Source organism: Panthera uncia, chromosome B1, assembly GCF_023721935.1.
Source record: "Panthera uncia isolate 11264 chromosome B1, Puncia_PCG_1.0, whole genome shotgun sequence".
NCBI classification, from domain to species: domain Eukaryota; kingdom Metazoa; phylum Chordata; class Mammalia; order Carnivora; family Felidae; genus Panthera; species Panthera uncia.
In genome coordinates this window covers 52,111,506-52,130,046 of record NC_064811.1, presented here as the reverse complement: position 1 = coordinate 52,130,046, position 18,541 = coordinate 52,111,506, and the positions used below count along the sequence as shown (strand labels likewise).

General features: G+C 39.5%; 1 protein-coding gene across 5 annotated transcripts in view; it reads left to right on the top strand.

The window, feature by feature from the left end:
* Positions 1–668: 668 nt before the first annotated feature.
* The window catches only part of EPHA5 (EPH receptor A5), a 340,575-nt gene continuing 322,702 nt past the window's right edge, over positions 669–18,541 (top strand). For 4 of the 5 annotated variants that reach the window (XR_007457774.1, XM_049630545.1, XM_049630544.1 and 1 more), the window contains exon 1: positions 669–965. Coding sequence is in view for 4 of the 5 variants with exons in the window: in XM_049630545.1 (XP_049486502.1) it covers positions 770–965 (196 nt within the window). In the remaining variant the exon portion in view is untranslated. The remainder of the gene's footprint in view (positions 966–18,541) is intronic. The other variant, XM_049630546.1, reaches the window with a different exon arrangement.

The window sequence follows — 18,541 nt, the reverse complement described above, 5'->3', positions numbered from 1 at the left end:
AGAGCGGGGAGGCAGAGGAGACGACGGAGCTCCAGACACAGCAGGAGCGCGCCGTGGCGGTGCAGTTTCAACCTCGTCCTCCCAGTCGCGCGCACACCGCTTCCTCCCCGAGCCGCGGGAACCGCAGCAGCTCCGGGCTGCCGCCGCCGGGCTCCGCGCGCCTGCCCGCTTGCCGCCGCCACCACCTCCCCTCGTCGGCGCTCAGCCCGCAGCTGTTTCCTCCGGCCAGCCTCTGAACTCTGGATCTTTTCCTTTGCTCGCCTCTCGTATTCTCCCCACCCTGTATTTTCTGAACTCCTTTCCTTTATCCTTAGCCACCCTGCCCTTTCCTCCTCTTTTTACGGAGGATTTCTTCTTGACTGAAGATGACCTGTCTTCCTTACCTTCGTTTCAGCCCTGAAGACTGAAAAGGAACCTTTAGCTTTCCCCCAGGGGCATTTTAGAGACCTCAATCCTTAAAAGTCTTCAGAGGCAGAGAAACAGGACCCGGGACCTTCTCGACACCCTTGGGTCCAGTGCAGAGCTGCACTATCACCCATAACTAGTATTTAATTTAAGCCCACCGAAGAGGAGGGAGAGAGGAGCCAGAAGCAAACTTCGGCCGTCTCAGAGGATCCGTGGTTCCCGCTTTTGGAAGAGCCGCGTGCCAGAAGGCGGAGGACCCCACGGGGAACGCACAGGAGTCGCGAGCCTCCCTCGCCCCCTCCGCGAGTCCGGGGCCGCGGACTGAGCCGCGCGGGACAGCAGCGGCGGAGGCAGCCAGGAGAAGATGCGGGGCTCGGGGCCCCCGGGTGCGGGACGCCGGAGGCCCCCGGGCAACGGCGGCGGTGGCGGCGGCGGCGGCCACCCCAGCACCCCTGCGTCTCTGGCCGGCTGCTACTCCGCACCTCGCAGGGCCCCCCTCTGGACGTGCCTTCTCCTGTGCGCGGCGCTCCGGACCCTCCTGGCCAGCCCCAGCAACGAAGGTAGTGTTGGGGGTGGGGACGGCAGCGACCTGGGGCTGAGGGGCGAGGCGGGGCCTGGAAGTGCGGGTCGGGGCGCCCTGGACGCTGCTGCCGCGGACGAAATCTCAACCCGCATCACGAATTAACATTTGTCCGCTTTCGCTAGCCTTTTCGCCCCCTCTGCTGTGCTTGGTTGCATTGTTTGACAAGAGGTGCGGAGCGCTGTGCGACTACCCTGCGTGTGGACCGAGTCTGGTCGGGGGGGGGGGTGCTGGGAAGTTGCAAGCGGGGGCAAAGAGAGGTCTGAGACCCACGCCGGAAGGTTGGGTGCGGCTGGTTCTCACTTAAACGCGTGGGGAAGTGACATTTCGGGCTGGAGGGAGTGAGAACTGTTCGAAGCTCAGCGGCGACGATTTCGGGAGCGGTGGGCTTTTAGAATCGTTATTTGGGGCCGGTGATGGGAAATATTGTGGGGGTGGCCGGCTGCTTTTATTTTGGGGGAAGTGCCTTCTGGAAGCTGTTATTTAGGGCATCGCCACATGCTATTCTGGGGTGGGTGGCAAGAGCTGTTATTTCTCTAGGGAGGGGAAGGGCGAAGGACAGAAGGCGCCCCCACACCGTGGGGTGCCCTTCACTTTGGGGGCTCGTCATTACACCAAAGTGGAAGGCGGGAAGGTGGGATGCCACGGGAGGCGGAAGGGAGGTGGAGTGTCGCTGCCAGGAAGTTGCTGCTCAGACCCACCGGGGCTAGTCTCTCCGCGAGGGAAAAGCCCCGCTCCAGCCGGCTCCGGATCCCGGAGTCCCTCAGCCCCCGCCCCACCCCCAATCCTGCGCTCCGGACCCTGAAAGCTGCCCCTTCTTTCTCCTGGGCGAGTAGGGCGGGTTTCGCGGGAACAGCACCTGTGCGAAGCTCCCTGCTCTCGGAGCGGTGCTCAGCCCCGGAGCCGCCACCGCCCGGCCGGCAGCCCTCGGCCCCGGGTCGACTCCGGCCGCGCTCGCTCCTCTCGCACGCCCGGAACGCGCTTGGGTCTGAGCTCCAGGGCTCATTCCTCTAGGGTGGGGGTGGGGGGTGAGGGAGCAGCATCTCAGATCCAGATCTGGGTGCAAGAAACCGTCAGCCTCGCGACGAAAATATCAAAAACCCCTCCTCCCCTCTTCCTGGAATACTGGGATTTCGATTTGAGGCTCCGGATGCCAAGAGTGAGGCACAGAACCTTAAAAAAAAATCCCTTCCACTCGTAGGGCAGGGGACGCTGGACCGGAAAGATGAAGCAGCAGCCTCGGGGTCGTGTGTGTCCTCGTGACTTGCACGGGTTGTGTGGCTGGAGGAGAAGGCGCTGAGCTGGTTTAGGAGCACTGCCAGCTCTGTAGGAACCGTGTGAAAGCAGGGCAGATCCAGATCCCTGCCCCACCCCATGAACTTCTGTCTGTAATCCTTACAATTTATTGTTTTAAATCTGATTTAAGGATTCTGCGTAGCTCACTCTGTCCGTCTGTCTACCTAACCTACCTACCTATTTAGTCGTCTGGCTATCGACGATCTTCCGTGCTCAACCCAAGCAATCTGCATTTTTCCCCCTTCCCGATAAAGTTGGAGAAGTGTTTTAAGTACTACTAGTCCTTTTATTAACCTCTCATGTTAGATTCATTATGTTAGAAGTCCGGAGGATTATGACAAGGTTTGAAGACCTTTTATTAACTGCCTTATTCCACCGGAAGGGGCATCCTGGTTTGGATTTAAAGAGTAATAGTAGTAGTAGTGCCAATCATCCTTTCCTGTTCCCATTATATTTCAATTTCTCTCCCAGGTGTGATGAGGGAAGGGGTTTATGTAGAGATGAAAGGGAGTAGAAGCTCATGGTTAGGGAAGGAAAAAAAGTCTCCGGGAGGGTGACGCTGAATGGGCACAAGGGCTGAGATTGCGCCGGGAGGAAGAGGCAGAGGGAAATGGAGGGAAGCTAGGAAATAGCACCGATCTCTTAAGGTGTTGTAAGCAGAGCTCAAATCCTGGGGAAGGTAGACTGGTTAACATCACAGACCTAACACCCACAGGTTGTATTGTCATTTCGCCAGCTAGTCCAACACAGGGCAAAACTTGGGCTATAGTGAGGTGGGGATTGCAGCGGTCTATCACTATTTCACATAATAGGAAACAAAATCGTATTAATTATATGACTTCGCCTCATTCATCCCATTTCTACCCAACAGTTTTACATCTTTCCATTAGTATCATCTCAGACCATTACTTCTATTCTTGTATAAAATTTATGTTCTCCCCTTTTTGTTTGTGCATGTAAGAGTTATTATAAATCGAACAATATTATATTAAGATATTAATAAGGGCAGTTTGTTTTTTTAAAGATTCCAATTGGGGTTTTTAAGTTTGTTTTTGATTATTTCTGGAAGGTCTTGGAAGATCAGGGACAGAATGACTGGATGTATGTGCTGCATCCATTAATAACTTGCTCACATATACTTTGCTTTTGCAAACCATAGATGCTATAGACTAGTGTGTGTGTGTGTGTGTGTGTGTGTATGTATATATATATATATAGTATATGTATATATATGTGTGTATATATATAGTATGTATATATATGTGTGTGTGTATATATGTGTGTGTGTGTATATATATATATATATATATATATATATATAATGTTATATATGTATATAATATGAATGCTCCCAGCATGTGAGAAAAAAATTCAAGGCAAATAGAAATAAATGTGAATTTACATTTATAATTTTTATTCCAGTCATTTTAAAATGTTAACCTTGGTAGGCATAAATAAGCAGAACTGAAAAGGAAAAGCCAAACATATATCTAGAATCTTAAATTGAGATGGAATACATGTTAGGATATGTTGGATAAAAGACAGTTGGAGGAAAAAAATGTACTCTTTAGAGTGAATTCTAAGATAAGATAAATATACCTTTAGTTGTCTTTTTGCATACATTAGCCATAAATTACATGTGGAAGAAACCTTTGAACTGCAGTGTAATGCAAAAAAACTTTTATTATAAAATACTTCAGAGGCATATTTAGCAAGAAACTTCTAAGATTGATCAAGCAGGACAAATATTAGCAAGTATATCAACAAGTGAAAATGCTAATAGATTTAATAAGAAAAGGGAGCATGTCCACTGTTAGGAATATTGGAGGTGGCCCTGAACTTATTCAGTAACTGCCACTTTTTGCTGTCTGGAGATATATTTGTAAACAAGCATTATTTGACAAGTGCTTTTCACAGCAGGGATTCTTGGCCAATTACTGCTGAACAGCTCTGCATTGAAAATGATTCACCCGCAGTGAATCAAGCTTAATTCATTGAAGCTACAGTCAGTAATGTCCCAGTAAAGTGCTTCTGACAGTTGTCAGCAGTTTGTGTTTGAAAAGTCCGGTTTCTTGTCTCTGAATGTTTTGTATGTTTGAGAAAGTGGGGTGGAGGTGCTCTTTGGGGAAAAAAAATACACATGTACACACACAGAGTGAAAAAATTTTAGGCTAAACTGTTAATCATAAAATTGTAGATGTTTTCAATGGAAAGAAAGGAAAACGGAGTTTGTTTTAGGGTTTTTCTTGGTTTATAATAGGACCAGGCCCATAAAACAGATTGGAGGACATAATAGATTTGTAAAACCAAATGGCTTTGTTTTGTGGCCTTGTCATCCTGTTATAATTCATTTCTTTTTAGATAAACCGGCAGGACCCCACAGAAAAGGGACAGTTAAAATCATTCCCTCACCAGGACACTCCTAAACAAAAAAAGAGAGCAATTACCCATTTGTAATCTTAGATGGTTGGAAGTAGAACAGACCATCAAGAGTTTTGACTTTTTGCTTTATAAGACATGAAAGGGGGGCAGAGGGTTGACTTTTTAATTTAAAAATTTTTTTTTGAGATAAACAGAGATCTTGGGTGTCAGGGTGACAGGTGAGAGGATTTCATTTCCTCACATAAGACAGAGAAGAAGGTGGACAATTCCTGCATTTACAATCGAAATTTCTCCTTTTATTGAAAATATTCTTGTATAATTATGAGTTATCAATACTATTAATTCTTTATTTCAATCCACATAGGTTACAGTTGGTATGGGAAAAGCGTTTATTTTTTTATACTTAGAAATGCATTACTAAACTTACCATTATTTATATTATTAATAATCTTCTCTACAAAATGTGATCGTTTAGAGAATCTGCACAAAATGTCAAAATTACATGTATAGCTATTTATAGACAAACATTCTCAAACTATTTAAATATTTGACTTAATTCAATATTGCTACTGTTGAGAAAATGACTATGCTTTAGTTGTATTCACTACGTTTTTGCTGTTGACTTGATCACTTGAATCTCCTTTGTTTGAGTGCTTTCTTATGTATTTGCTTGAATGACTACTTAATTTCTCTTTCATTTAGAAGAAAGCTTCCTACCTTTGACTGTAAAAATAGACTATAATGTGCATTATTATATTTTATTAACTAATTATAGCTGTTTTTACATATATGAGTCAAACTTAATGTTCTTTTTAAAAAGAAAAATATGCTGCTAATGTCTTAAAGAAATAACTAATGTAAAAAAGTATTGATAACTCTTTATTTTTTGCACTTAAATTACCAAGTATATTTCATTCTACTAATGAGTAGTTTTGATTTGAATTTATGGCATTCTTGACTATCTTAAAATAGTTTCACAGTTGTTTTCATAAAGCATCAAAATTACATGAAGTTTGAATATGCAGCCTTGATGATTATAAACCATTAAAAATTGATTGTGATATTTGTCCTTTTTTCCCTTTCAAGAAAGAGTGAATTTCTACTAAAAAGGCAATATGCAAGCTAAAAATGTAAATTGTCACCTTAGAGACTCAGAATGATTCTTGCAGTTAGAATCTCTAGTGGATATGTATTTATCTGTTGAGCAGAATAGCTCCTATTGGTTGCTCTACTGGGTAAATACGTATTTTGTTATTTTATCACAATCTATATAATCAGTTGGTGATTTCTTCAAAGGAGTTATCGTAGTCTATTGTATACATAAGCACACCTAATAGTATTTTTAATTCACAGTAAAAATTTTATCCCATATTTTATCCCAGACAAGGCGGTACAGTTAGTTTCTATAAGTGTGTACAAACATATCTAAAAAATAAAATGAATTCTAAAGGCTTTGTAAGTACACATTAAAATGTTTTGTATATTTTTAAAAAGCTTAATACTATATATCTTTGAAGTAATAGACACAATGGTTTTATTCAGTAAGATGTATTTGATATAAGAAATAGACAAATAAGAGAAACTCTGATCTACTCATAATAATTTTTAAAGCACCATGTAGCAATTAGAAAACTGGAAGATTTGACAGTTACTCACTGAAATCTTTTGGAAATCTCCTATTGGTTCTATTAATGTTTAAATTGAAAACTAAATGATTCACTCTTAAATGTTTGGTTTTAACTTTTGAAACAATTAGTATGAGTGTTTAGGAGAATCTCCCTTTATCATATATTTACTTTTCTCTTTTTAGTTTCTGACTTTCCAGATATTTGTTTATTCATAATTAATGAAATAGATTTTATAGTGTTTGAACAAGACAAAAATTTATTTTGATGAAGAAACAATGTTTAAAATTTTAAATTCAAATTTTGGACAATAGTTCATTATTGGTAATATGTTTATTAACATATGCAAGGTGTCATAATGAAGACCTTTCCACAAAAATAGTAGGATCAGTAACACCATAAATTGTAGTATGAAATTGCTGTTTGTGAATCATGGTACAAATAGATAGTGGCACAGGTATTGTTGAGTATTAAAAGTTGATTGGAATTTTCATCTTTCTTCTGATGCTATAGATTTCACATATATAGGATTTATTAATCACATGTATTCTGATCACAGAAAATCAAGGGGTAGCTCTGATTTAAAATGTATATTATAATAGTGATAAAAAACAATGAAATGATTTAAAATGTAATTCTAACGAATGAATTTCATGAGATATAGAGATTTTTAAATTCCCTTTTAGCTTCTTTCATTACCTTCTTAAATTCTTACTGATTATAATCTGTTAGTGAAAGCAAAAACATAAATATATAAACAGGAAAAGTACTGTAAGGTACTTAAAAATTAGAATTGTGTCTGGTGAAAAGTGTAATAATTTATGGTCTTGCTTTTTTGTTTTGTTTTGTTTTTTGTAAAACTCAAATATTTCATCTTCTCCAATGAGAATGTCAGGTGTTACAAAGACGTAAAATAAAACTAATTTAGTAGGTATACCGCTTGAAGTTTTTGAAAACTCTGTGGTTTAGCATGATGATATTTATTAACTGTCATTTAACTTAGTGTAATTTTTAAATAATTTTTTATCTTTATAGATGTAAAGAAACCCTAAGGAGTCATTTCTATTATTTAGAAATTGCTGGAAAATCCTCTTTAAAAACGTGTGTGAGCTTTGCCTTTAGAATACCATTTACAGGGGCGCCTGGGTGGCTCAGTTGGTGAAGTGTCTGACTTCAGCTCAGGTCATGATCTCATGGTTCCTCTGTTCCGGCCCCATATCGGGCTCTGTGCTGACAGCTTGGAGCCTGGAGCCTGTTTTAGATTCTGTGTCTCCTTCTCTCTGCCCCTCCTCTGCTCTCTCTCTCTCTCTCTCTAAAAAAGAAAAACATTAAAAAAAATTAGAATACCATTTACAATGCATTTGAGTTGCAGAAAACCTAGTAGGTTCTGCTTGTAATTATTAAGCTTTATTCTAGCTCTTCTTTTCTGGTAGGAACCACAGTCTTTAGTTCCTAATCAGCTTATGTGTTACTTTATTAATATCATTTGAATTGTTTCATAAACTATTAGAGAACTTACAAAACTTTGTTAGTCAAAAGTTGACCCTAGGTCATGGATTCTTTCCTCATGTGTTCATGGCTGTAATCATTTACTACATAAATGTACATTTATTAAGCAGAATGCAGTAATTTGGCCAGGTGATGGTGCAGGTGCACGTGTAAACGTTTTGGGGTGTGTAGACAGGTCATGGTGAGGCTGGAAGAAAGAGTGGGGAGGGATATCAAGGTGGTATCATTATGACATTGATATTAATAATGTGCTTGGGTTTTATTTTATATGTCATTTTTGAAAATACCATTAATCCTCCTCTCTCCACACAACACAGATTCTAATTTTATATTTATTTCACTTTGAGGATATAGATCCTAGCCTAATGAAAAAAAAAAAAAAAAGCTCTTTAGTTCATTTTTATTTCATCAATTTAGTTTTTTTTCTTCCTCTATTTCTCTGTAAACTCTACTGTTTTGTTGAGTCATGCCAAATACTTGTGGTGTTAGACACCCCGCAGATTAAATAATTGGGATTAAAGTGTCTGTGATGATTCTAATTCTGTTTTAGTTGCTGGACTATTGCCCAGGCCATCTTTTCCATCCATTACACATGTCTTCAGTTCTAACTAAACTGAGCCCATAACTCTGTTAAGTAAATGATTCTGGTAAAAAATAAAATAAAATAAAATAAAATGAAATAAAAAAATAAATCAAAGAGCCAAACCTGAGGCTTGAAATATTTTGCATATGCTTTGTGAGAAAATGTTCTTACTTGGAAACATGTTTCGGGCTAAGTATTGGAAGATTTAGAGAAAATACAGTCTGTTCTTTTACTCAGAGATGGGTAGTGTCTTTTTTTTCCTTATAATAATGTCACACTCTTATTTTTATCTCTCTCATCTCCCTCCCCGCCCTCTTTCCTTCAGTGCCTCCCTTCCTCCTTCACTTCCTTCCCCCCCTTTCTCTCTCTCTCCAACCCTCCTCCTTCCCACCTTTCCTGTCAGACTCTCCAATCCTACAAAGTCAAAGTAAGATAAGAGGATAATAACCCACACTGGTTATGTTTTAACACCCCAAAAGAAGTCATGATGTCAAATTAGGTGACAAGCAATACTTTCCTGTTAAATAAATCATGGGACCCAGTGTCTAAAGGTAAAGAGCAGATTGTTTACTTAATTCATAAATCAGAAATATAGGAATTTAAGATGTCTCTGTGAGTTTTGTGTTTCTTATAAGATAGCTCACTTATTTTCTTTGCATTGGCTGTAACTTCTTGTTCCAGGATGCTTGTTAATGTCTTTTCTGTGTAAAGACAAACTCAGCAGGTAGATCCGGCTGGCACTGGTTCAGCCCAGCAGTCCTCAGCAGGAGCTTTCTCTTCTAGCCAAATCCTGGCTTTCACCCAGAGTCCTCCCTTGCCTTGTGTGCTAGCTGGACAGGTGAGGCTGGCCACCTGGTCTTATGGAAGATAGCAGTGGACTCCCTTCTCCCTCAAGAGTTTTACTCTGGGCAGTGTAATGAGTCTCCTACAAGGGTGTACAAGCAGCCTTCTGAGAAAACCAGAAAATACTTGGAAACTGCTGTGTCTGAAGGGTTTGAACCATGTCCAGTTTCAAAGCATCCTATTTGATTTCTCTGGCAGGGGCTGGGGAGCAACAATAACAATAGAACCACTTAGTCTTGCAGATTGCGAGTCACTGTTTTATTTTTTTGTTTTTTGTTTTTGCTTGTTTTTAATGTTTATTTATTTTTGAGAGAGAGAGAGAGAGAGAGAGAGAGAGAGAGAGAGAGAGAAGAGAGAATATGTGAGCAGGGGTGGAGGAGGGGCAGAGAGAGGGAGACACAGAACTTGAAGCGGGCTCCAGGCTCTGTGTTGTCAGCACAGAGCCTGACGTGGGGCTCGGACACACAGACCATGAGATCATGACATATCTAAAGTCAGATGCTTAACGGACTGAGCCACCGAGCCGACCCACTGCTTTTTGATTTAAGCTTATGAAACAAAAGTTGGAAAATGATTAAATGTCATAAAATTACAGAAAAAGAAGCAAAGAGAAAAACTCAGACTTTGAAATTCAAAAACAAACTCATCTTGTTTTTGTTTGTTCTTTTGATTTTGGTTTGGTTTTGTTTTTGGCTAATCTCCATTGCTTATCAACCTGAAGTTCTGTGGACACTCATTTAGGTTTTGTTTGTTTGTTTGTTTGTTTTTCTTGACTGCAGTTCATTTATTTGTAATTTGGTACTGCCTGCTTTACGTAATTGTTGTGGAGAACAAGCAACATGAAACAACTTTCTAATTTGGTGGAGCACTTCACCAATGAAAGTCCTGGGAGTGTGCTGATTAAAGCCCCACACAGTGCATGCATGCAGACACCTCACTTGCCTGGTAAGGAGCAGGATGCATGAAAGAACTGTGTGCAGCCGTTTTGTTTCTAGGCTTATACTATGTGAGGAAACTTCCTTAAGACAAGGAATATAAAAATATCTCACTTTTGCAAATCTAACAGAATTATGGATTTGGTGAACACTTCTCTAGTGCCTCACTGGCATCGAAGTGACCCATGTCCTTGAAGGCCCTATAGCTTAATTTTAATTAACTTCACAATAATTGTGCTTCTTACTGGGTAGTGCAGAATGGGGAGATGTAAAGACCATGAAATGAGCTCTACCCTGTATTAGTGGAATGGTCTTGAACCATCTACCTCAGATTCCACATAGTTCAAATGAAGTATTAACACCCACTCACAAGGTTGTTGTGAAAATAAAATAATAATGTGTATATGTTGCCTGATAAAATTCCTAGAGCAAAGCAGGTATGCCACAGATCTAAAGCCCTGTCTTTCCCCCCACTATGAAATATGGGCTATTTGAGAAAAGATTTCACAATTACAGGTCATCATCTGTCTTGCACTGGATGATTAAAAGGAAACTAGGACAGGAGAACAGTCTAAAAGAAGTATTTCATGTGAAAATATTCCATAGAGCTGTCTGAGATAAAAATCAATGACATGATGTTATTTGAATTTTATGCTTGTTTCCTCATTATTTGCTATTGAATACTGGGATTTGATTAGGAAATAGAAAACCGTCAGTATAAGGATCATGGGTTGTAAATATTGCATTTTACCTCATTATTACCCAGGTAGAGGTCACATGTTGCTTATTAGCCACAAAATATATCAAGAGATATTTTTAAATATTTTAGGTATTTAGTTCTAGCGTAGTATGTTGCCGGTTTTACCTAGTAGATAGATAGATAAATAGATAAGTAGATAGTCATTGAAATGACCCAGTGGATAGTTCAGAGAATTACATTCTTAGAAGTTTCCTGAAACAAATGTCTGACATTAAAATTTGACATCACTGTTTTAGTCTGAAATATACAATTTTCTGGTCTGTTCAATTATATTCAGAATTTGAAATAGTACTAGGAAATAGATATTTTTTATACTTTCAGAAAAGTTTCTATAGAATTCTGTGAAGGCTTATCCTTTGTACATAGGTGAACATAAACAGGTGAAAGGAAGTTTAGAATGTACTGTATTTAGAACTGTTTATGAAATGTATGACTATTTGCGTGTAAATGAGTACACATACCTGTAAACCATAATTATAGATAACATTGATTATTGGCATACATTGTGCCAGACATTTGTACTAAGTAGTTTACATATAAATTTATTTCTTTTCCTCAAAACAAGCCTATGAAATAATAATAATAATAGTATATTTCTGTTTTACACGAGGAAAGTGAACAGGAAATGGTTAAATAACTTACCCACAGTTACAAATGTGAAAGTGGCAGAGATTTGCATTCAATCCCAGGTATATTTGACTCCAGCACTGCTCTTACCAACTCTTCTATGCCAGGAGAGACCATAGACTAAACTCTTCCAGATATCCACAGTTACTCTTGCCCTCCCTATCTAAGTAATGGCGCCTTCCAGACAGTGGGAAATGTCATAAAAGTACACACAAAAATTCATGTACTGTCCAGGGGATATTTTCTATTCAGGTCATTCGCTGCTCTGGATTTTTTTTTTCCATCGCAATAAATACCTGATAAACTGCTCAAAGACTCTTGTGCTGATATGCCCCATGTTGACATCTCCTCTCTTCATTGCCCAGAACCCCATTAGCACAAGGCAAGATCTCTTCCTATACATTGCTCCCTTTCCACTTCAGAGCATGTATTCTTTACTTTTTAAATTGTTTTCTGTTGCTTTAGTATATAAGCAACCCAGTTCCCAATCCCTAGCCCACACTAAACTCTAGAAATAGCTTTGTATACCTGAAATCCCATTAAGAAAGTCTCTTGGAGGAATGATGGCACTAAGATGGTGACATATGTTGTCAGTGACTTCTGTCCCCCTCACAAGAACAACTAGCAACTATTCAAGAACAAGACACAATTGAGAAAATCCTAGAATATTGGTTGAGGCCAAAGCACCTCCACAAACCACATAGACCAAGACAGACTACACTGGAAGGATTAGACAAACAGCTACACCTTGACCACATTTCCTCTCCCCACGCCAGTGCAGCACAATGCAGAGAGGTCTCCCCTGAGCTCTGGTTCCTCCAGTGGGAAAAGAGAACCCAGAGGGGACAAGATTCCCCCAGCATTGTGAGTCACTTTTGTAGGAGCCCCTGCACTGATCTCACACCATGGGAACTGCAGGAGAATCCGTGGGCTTCGGTCACTGGGAATCTTCCTGCCATGGAGAAAGGGGAAGGGGACTGCAACAACCAGCACATGGATCATGGCAGACAAAGTTCATACCTGTAGTGCCCGAAGAGTAACTCTAACCAAGGGTTTTGCTCATCTGCAGAGCCAAGTGAGAAGTGTACTTCACTAGGAAACAGGGAAGGGAAGAGATCTGTCTGATTTGGATCCTCAGAGGAGGAGTTTTGACAGCCCTAGAGTTCAGTTTGCCCATCTCCAGTCAGGGAGCTGAATCCTAGCCCTACTTTCTGTGGAAAGTGTCTTATGGTCCCAACTGGTCAGAAAGGCTAGAGACAACTCCTGGAGGCTGTGTAGCCCAGCAGAGCTGAAGTTGAGAGGCAGCCAGGCAAAGCCAGTAGTTTGCAGAGCAAAGCCATTGGCTCTGTTCTGTTAAGAGACTTCAGCTATGGTTCAGCTTGAGTTAAGAGAACAAATAAAATGTTTATTGGCTTTAGAGTTGCTTCTTCCACGCAAACAGGGAATTTAATTTGTGTTTCTGCTCAGTGCTAAATACATCCTTTGACTTGTCCAACCAGGAAACATAACTGGAGCACCCAGGAAACTGTGTAGCCCATCCAATAGCCCTACATACAGTAGCACTTAACAGAGAGCACAGTCTTTCCCCATCTGTGAAACAAAACTGGTGGCCTCACTTGACCAAGGAATTCAGTGCACAGTCTTCCCAGATTCAGGTCTGAAAACCACAAGCTGTACATCCCTGTATCCTTTCCTGACCATTTAGTAAACCTGACTGGAGAATTCAGGCAACTGTGGAGCCCATCCAACAGCCTCACTTGGGTAGGCAACAAAGCCAGCAGTCCTATCCAACTGTTCTCAGAAAGCAGTACAAGCCCCATCCCCATCCTCAGGACTCAAACAGTTGCCTCTCTTAAAAATAGACCATAATAGCAGGCTTCACCTGCCCAAGGACATTACCATTGGACACACACAAAAATGCCAACTGAGCTGACTGGTGAATAACTATCTCTGTCAAAGCAAATCAGTAAAGTCTGGAAGAGGAGCCCATTACTCAAATGTGCAGATACCAATGTAAGGAATCCAGGATCACAAATAAAATCAGGTAAATGTAACATCACCAAAGACATCTAATAAAGCTTTAATAATGGGCCCTAAATAAATGTAGATCTATGAACTGTGAGACAAAGAAATCAGAGTAAAAGAAATTGGGAAAACAATGCATGAACAAAACAAAGAAGTTTGACAATGAAACAGCAACTATCAAAAACAAACACATAGAATTCCTCAAACTGAAAAATACAGGGGTGCCTAGGTGACTCAGTCAGCTGAATGGCCGACTCTTGATTTTGGCTTAAGTCATGATCTCATGGTCATGGGATCAAGCCTCACATCAGGCTCCACATTGGGCATGAAGCCTGCTTAGGATTCTCTTTCTCTCTCCCTCTGCTCCTCTCCCACTCATGCTCTCTTTCGCTCTCAGAAAAGAAAAACACAATAACTGTACTGCAGAATTCAATAGAAATTCTCAAAAGTAGACTCAGCCATTTCAAAGAAGGAATCAGCAACCTGGAAGATAGGACATTAGAAATTACCCAGAGGAGAAAAAGAAAGAGAGGAAGGAAGGAAGGAAGGAAGGAAGGAAGGAAGAAAGAAAGAAGAAAGGAAGAAAGAAAGGAAAGAGAGAAAGAAAAAAAAAAAAAAAAGAAATGAAAGCAAGCCCACAAGAATTATGGGATACAGTGAAAAGAAGCAATATTCATATTATGGAAATTCCAGAAGGAGAAGACCAAAAGGGACAGAATGTATATTTAAGTAGCAATGTCTGCAGATGTTCTGAACTTGTAGAGAGAAATAGACATCCAGGTCCCTAAGGCCCAAAAGACCTCAAATAGATTTAACCCAAATAGGGCTTCACTGAAACACATTATAATTGAAATTTTAAAAGTCAGAGGTTAGGAAATAATTTTAAGGGCAGCAGAAGAAAAGAGAGAAATTACGTACAAGGGATCCTCCGTAAGACCATCATCAGACTTCTCAACAGAAACATTTCAGGCCAGGAGAGATGACATATTCAAAATACAGGAAGAAAACAACTGTCAACCAGGAATTCTATACCCAGCAAAGCTGTCCTTCAGAAACAAAAGCTGAGGGAGTTTATTTGTTTGTTTGTTAATGTATTTTTAAGAGATCTAGAGTGTAAGCCAGGGAGAGGGCAGAGGCAGAGAGAGGGAGAGAGTCTTAAGCAGACTCCATGCTGAGTGTGAAGCCTAATGTGGGGCTGGATCCCATAACCCTGGGATCATGACCTGAGCCAAAATCAAGGGTCAGACTCTCAACTGACTGAGCCACTAGGCACCCCTTGAGAGAGTTCTGTTATCACCAGACTTGCCTTACCAGAAGTGCTAAAGGGAATTATGTGAGTGGAAGTAAAAGAATGTTAATTAACAACGTAAAAACATGAAAAAGTAGTGTGAATTTCACTAGTAGTGGTATATATATATAGTCATAGTTAGATTCTGTAATATGGTAATAATGGTGCATAATTTACTTACAACTCTAAGTTTAAAAGTTTTTTTTTTAAAGTAATAACAAATAACCATAACTGCAGTAATGTGTTATTACTTACACAATTTAAAAAGCATGTAGATTGTAACAGCAATACTCTAAAATGTGCGAGGGAGGAAAAGTAAAAGTATAAAGTTTAGGAATTATATTGAAGTTGGGGCGCCTGGGTGGCTCAGTCAGTTAAGCGTCTGACTTCAGCTCAGGTCATGATCTCACGGCTTGTGAGTTAGAGTCCCATGTCAGGCTCTGTGCTGATAGCTCAGAGCCTGGATCCTGCTTCAGATTCTGTGCCTCCCTGTCTCCCTGTCCCTCCCCTGCTCACATTCTGTCTCTCAAAAGTAAATAAACATTAAAGAAAAAAAATTTTAAAGGAATTATATTGAAGTTAAGTTGTTATCAGTTTAAAATATGGTATTATAACCTTAAAATAGTTTAGGTAAACCTCATGGTAACCTCAAGGGAATATCCTGTGGTAATTACGCAAAAGAAAATCATGATGAAGTCAAATCATACTGTTACCAAAAGCCATAAAAACACACACAGGAGTGGATGAGAAACAAGGAACAATGGATCTACAAAACATTCAGAAATTAACAAAATTGCAGTAATTGAGTCCTTACCTATCAATATACACATACCTTAGAGATATTGCAGGTTTAGTTCCAGAGTACCACAATAAAGCAAATATCACAATAAAGCAAGACAAATGATTTTTTGGGTTTCCCAGTGTATATAAGTTATATTTACACTGTACTTTACTTCATTAAGTGTACAATAACATTATGTCTAAAAAATGTACATACCTTAATTAAAAATACTTTATTGCTAGCCATCATGTGACCTTTCAGCAAATTGTAATCTTTTTACTGGTAAAGTGTCTTACCTAATGTTGACAGCTGCTGACTGATCAGGGTGGTGGTTGCTAATAGGGATGGCTGTAGCAATTTCTTAAAATAAGACAACAATGAAATAAAAATAAAAATAAGACAACAATGACGTTTGCCACATAGATGGAATTTTCCTTTCCTGAATGATTTGTCTGTAGTATGAAATGCTGCTTGATAGCATTTTATCCATGATGGAACTTTCAAATTGGAGTCAATCTTCTCAAACTCAGCCATTGTTTTATCAACTTAGTTTATGTAATATTCTAATCCTTTGCCATTTAAACAATCTTCACCAGGAGTAGATTCCATCTCAAGAAGACACTTTCTTTGCTCATGCATAAGAAGCAATTCCTCATCTATTAAAGTTTTATCATGGGATTACAGCAATTCAGTCACATCTTCAGGCTCCACGTCTAATTCTAGTTCTCTTGCTATTTCCACCACATCTGCTGTGACCTCCTCCATTGAAGTCTTCACACCTCAAAGTCATCCATGAAGTTTGAAGTCAACTTCCTCCAAACTCTTATGAATGTTGATATTTTGACTTCTTCCCATGAATCATGAATGTTCTTAATGGCATCTAGAATGGTGAATCCTTTCCAGAAAGCTTTCAATTTACTTTGCCCAAATCCATTAGACAAATCACTGTCCATGGCCACTATAGCCATATGAAATGTATTTCTTAAATAATAAGACTTAAAAATGAACATTACTCCTTGATCCATGGGCTGCAGAATGGATATTGTGTTATTAGGTATCAAAACCACATTAATTTCATTGCACATCTCCATCAGAGATCTTGGGTGATCCCATGCATTGTCAATGAGCAATAGTATTTTGAAAGATTTTTTTTTCCCCTGGGCAATAGATCTCAACAGTGAACTTAAAATATTCAATAAGCCATGTTATAAACAGATGTGCTGTTGTCATCCGTGCTTTGTTGTTGCATTTCCAGAGCAGAGGCAGAGCATACTTAGAGTAGATTTAAGGGCCCTAGGATTTTCAGAATGGTAGATGAGTATTTACTTCAATGTGTAGTCACTAGCTGCTTTAATTCTAGAACAAAGGAGTCAGTCTGTCCTTGGAAGCTTTGAAGCCAGTCATTGATTTCTCCTCTCGAGCTACAAAAGTCCTAGATTATGTCTTCTTCAATATAATGTTGCTTTGTCTACATTGAATATTTGTTGTTTAATATAGTCACTTCTACTGATTAACTTCACTAGATCTTCTGGATAGCTTGCTGCAGCTTCTATCGCAGTGCTTTGCTGCATTATCTTGCATTTTTATGTTATGGAAGTAGCTTCTTTCCTTAAACTTCATGAAACAATCTCTACTAGCATCTAACCACTTATGACCTTGCTCTGGATTAGGCTTTAGTTTAAGGAACTGTTGTGACTGGTTTGATCTTCTAATCCAGATCCCTAAAATGTTTCCTCATATCAGCAAAGAGGCTGTTTTGCTTCTTATCATTCATGTGTTCACTGGGCAGCACTTTTATTTCCTTCAAGAACATTTCCTTTGTAGTCATAATTTGGCTAGTGCTTTTGTGCAAGAGGCCTACCTTTTTGACTTACCTCCATTTTTGACATGCCTCCCTTACTAAGCTTAATCATTTTTAGCTTTGGATTTGTGAGAGATATACAACTCTTCATTTCACTTGAAACTTAGGGTTATTAGTTGGCCTAATTTCAGTATTGTGGTGTCTCAGGGAATAGGGAGGCCAGAGGAGAGGGAGAGAGGGGTATGTGGTTGATCAGTGGAGTAGTCAGAACACACACAATATTTATCAATTGAGTTTGCTATCTTATGTGGGCGTAGTTTGTGGCATTTCAAAACAATTACAATAGTAACACCAAAGATGGGTGATTATAGATTACCGGAACAAAAAAAATAATAATGAAAAAGTTCAAATTATTACAAGAATTACCAAAATGTGACACAAAGACACAAAGTGAGCAAATGCTGTCAACAAAATGTCGCTGATAGACTTTCTGGATGCAGGGTTGACAGACCTTCAATCTGTAAAAAATACAGTATCTACAATGCACAATAAAGTGAAGTGCAGTAAAATGAGGTATGTCTGTGTAGTGATGTATGTCAATTATTTCTCAATAAAACTGGAAAAAAGTATACTAAAAAACAAAGAAAAAGAAATCCTCCTTTGCAGAGTGTTATCTATTGCTGATCATTGCCCTTTGCTATCTTGGGAATAGAGGGTAGTTTTGAAAATACAGTTTTGCTTTAACTCATGGTATTATATTTTTTAAGTAATTCTACTTCTTTGTAAAAGTGATGGGACTAAAAGCTTCAGTGAGAAACATGTTTACCTTTGTCTTCTATCCGAGTCAACCCCTTGAGTAGTGCAGTTTTTTTTTTTTCTTTTTATATACAGGGTTATATTAAATATTTTAAAATCATTTTGATGTAGTTTACATTATTAAACTACTCTATAGTTTACCAAGTGTTCTAACTTCTATTGTTTTATAAGCATCTCATAAAAAAAGCCTGTATAAATCAGTATCATAAACAAAGGAACCAAGACAAGAAAGTTTGATCTATTAAAAAATCAGAACTAGTTGTAAAGCAAATGGCTTGTAACTAT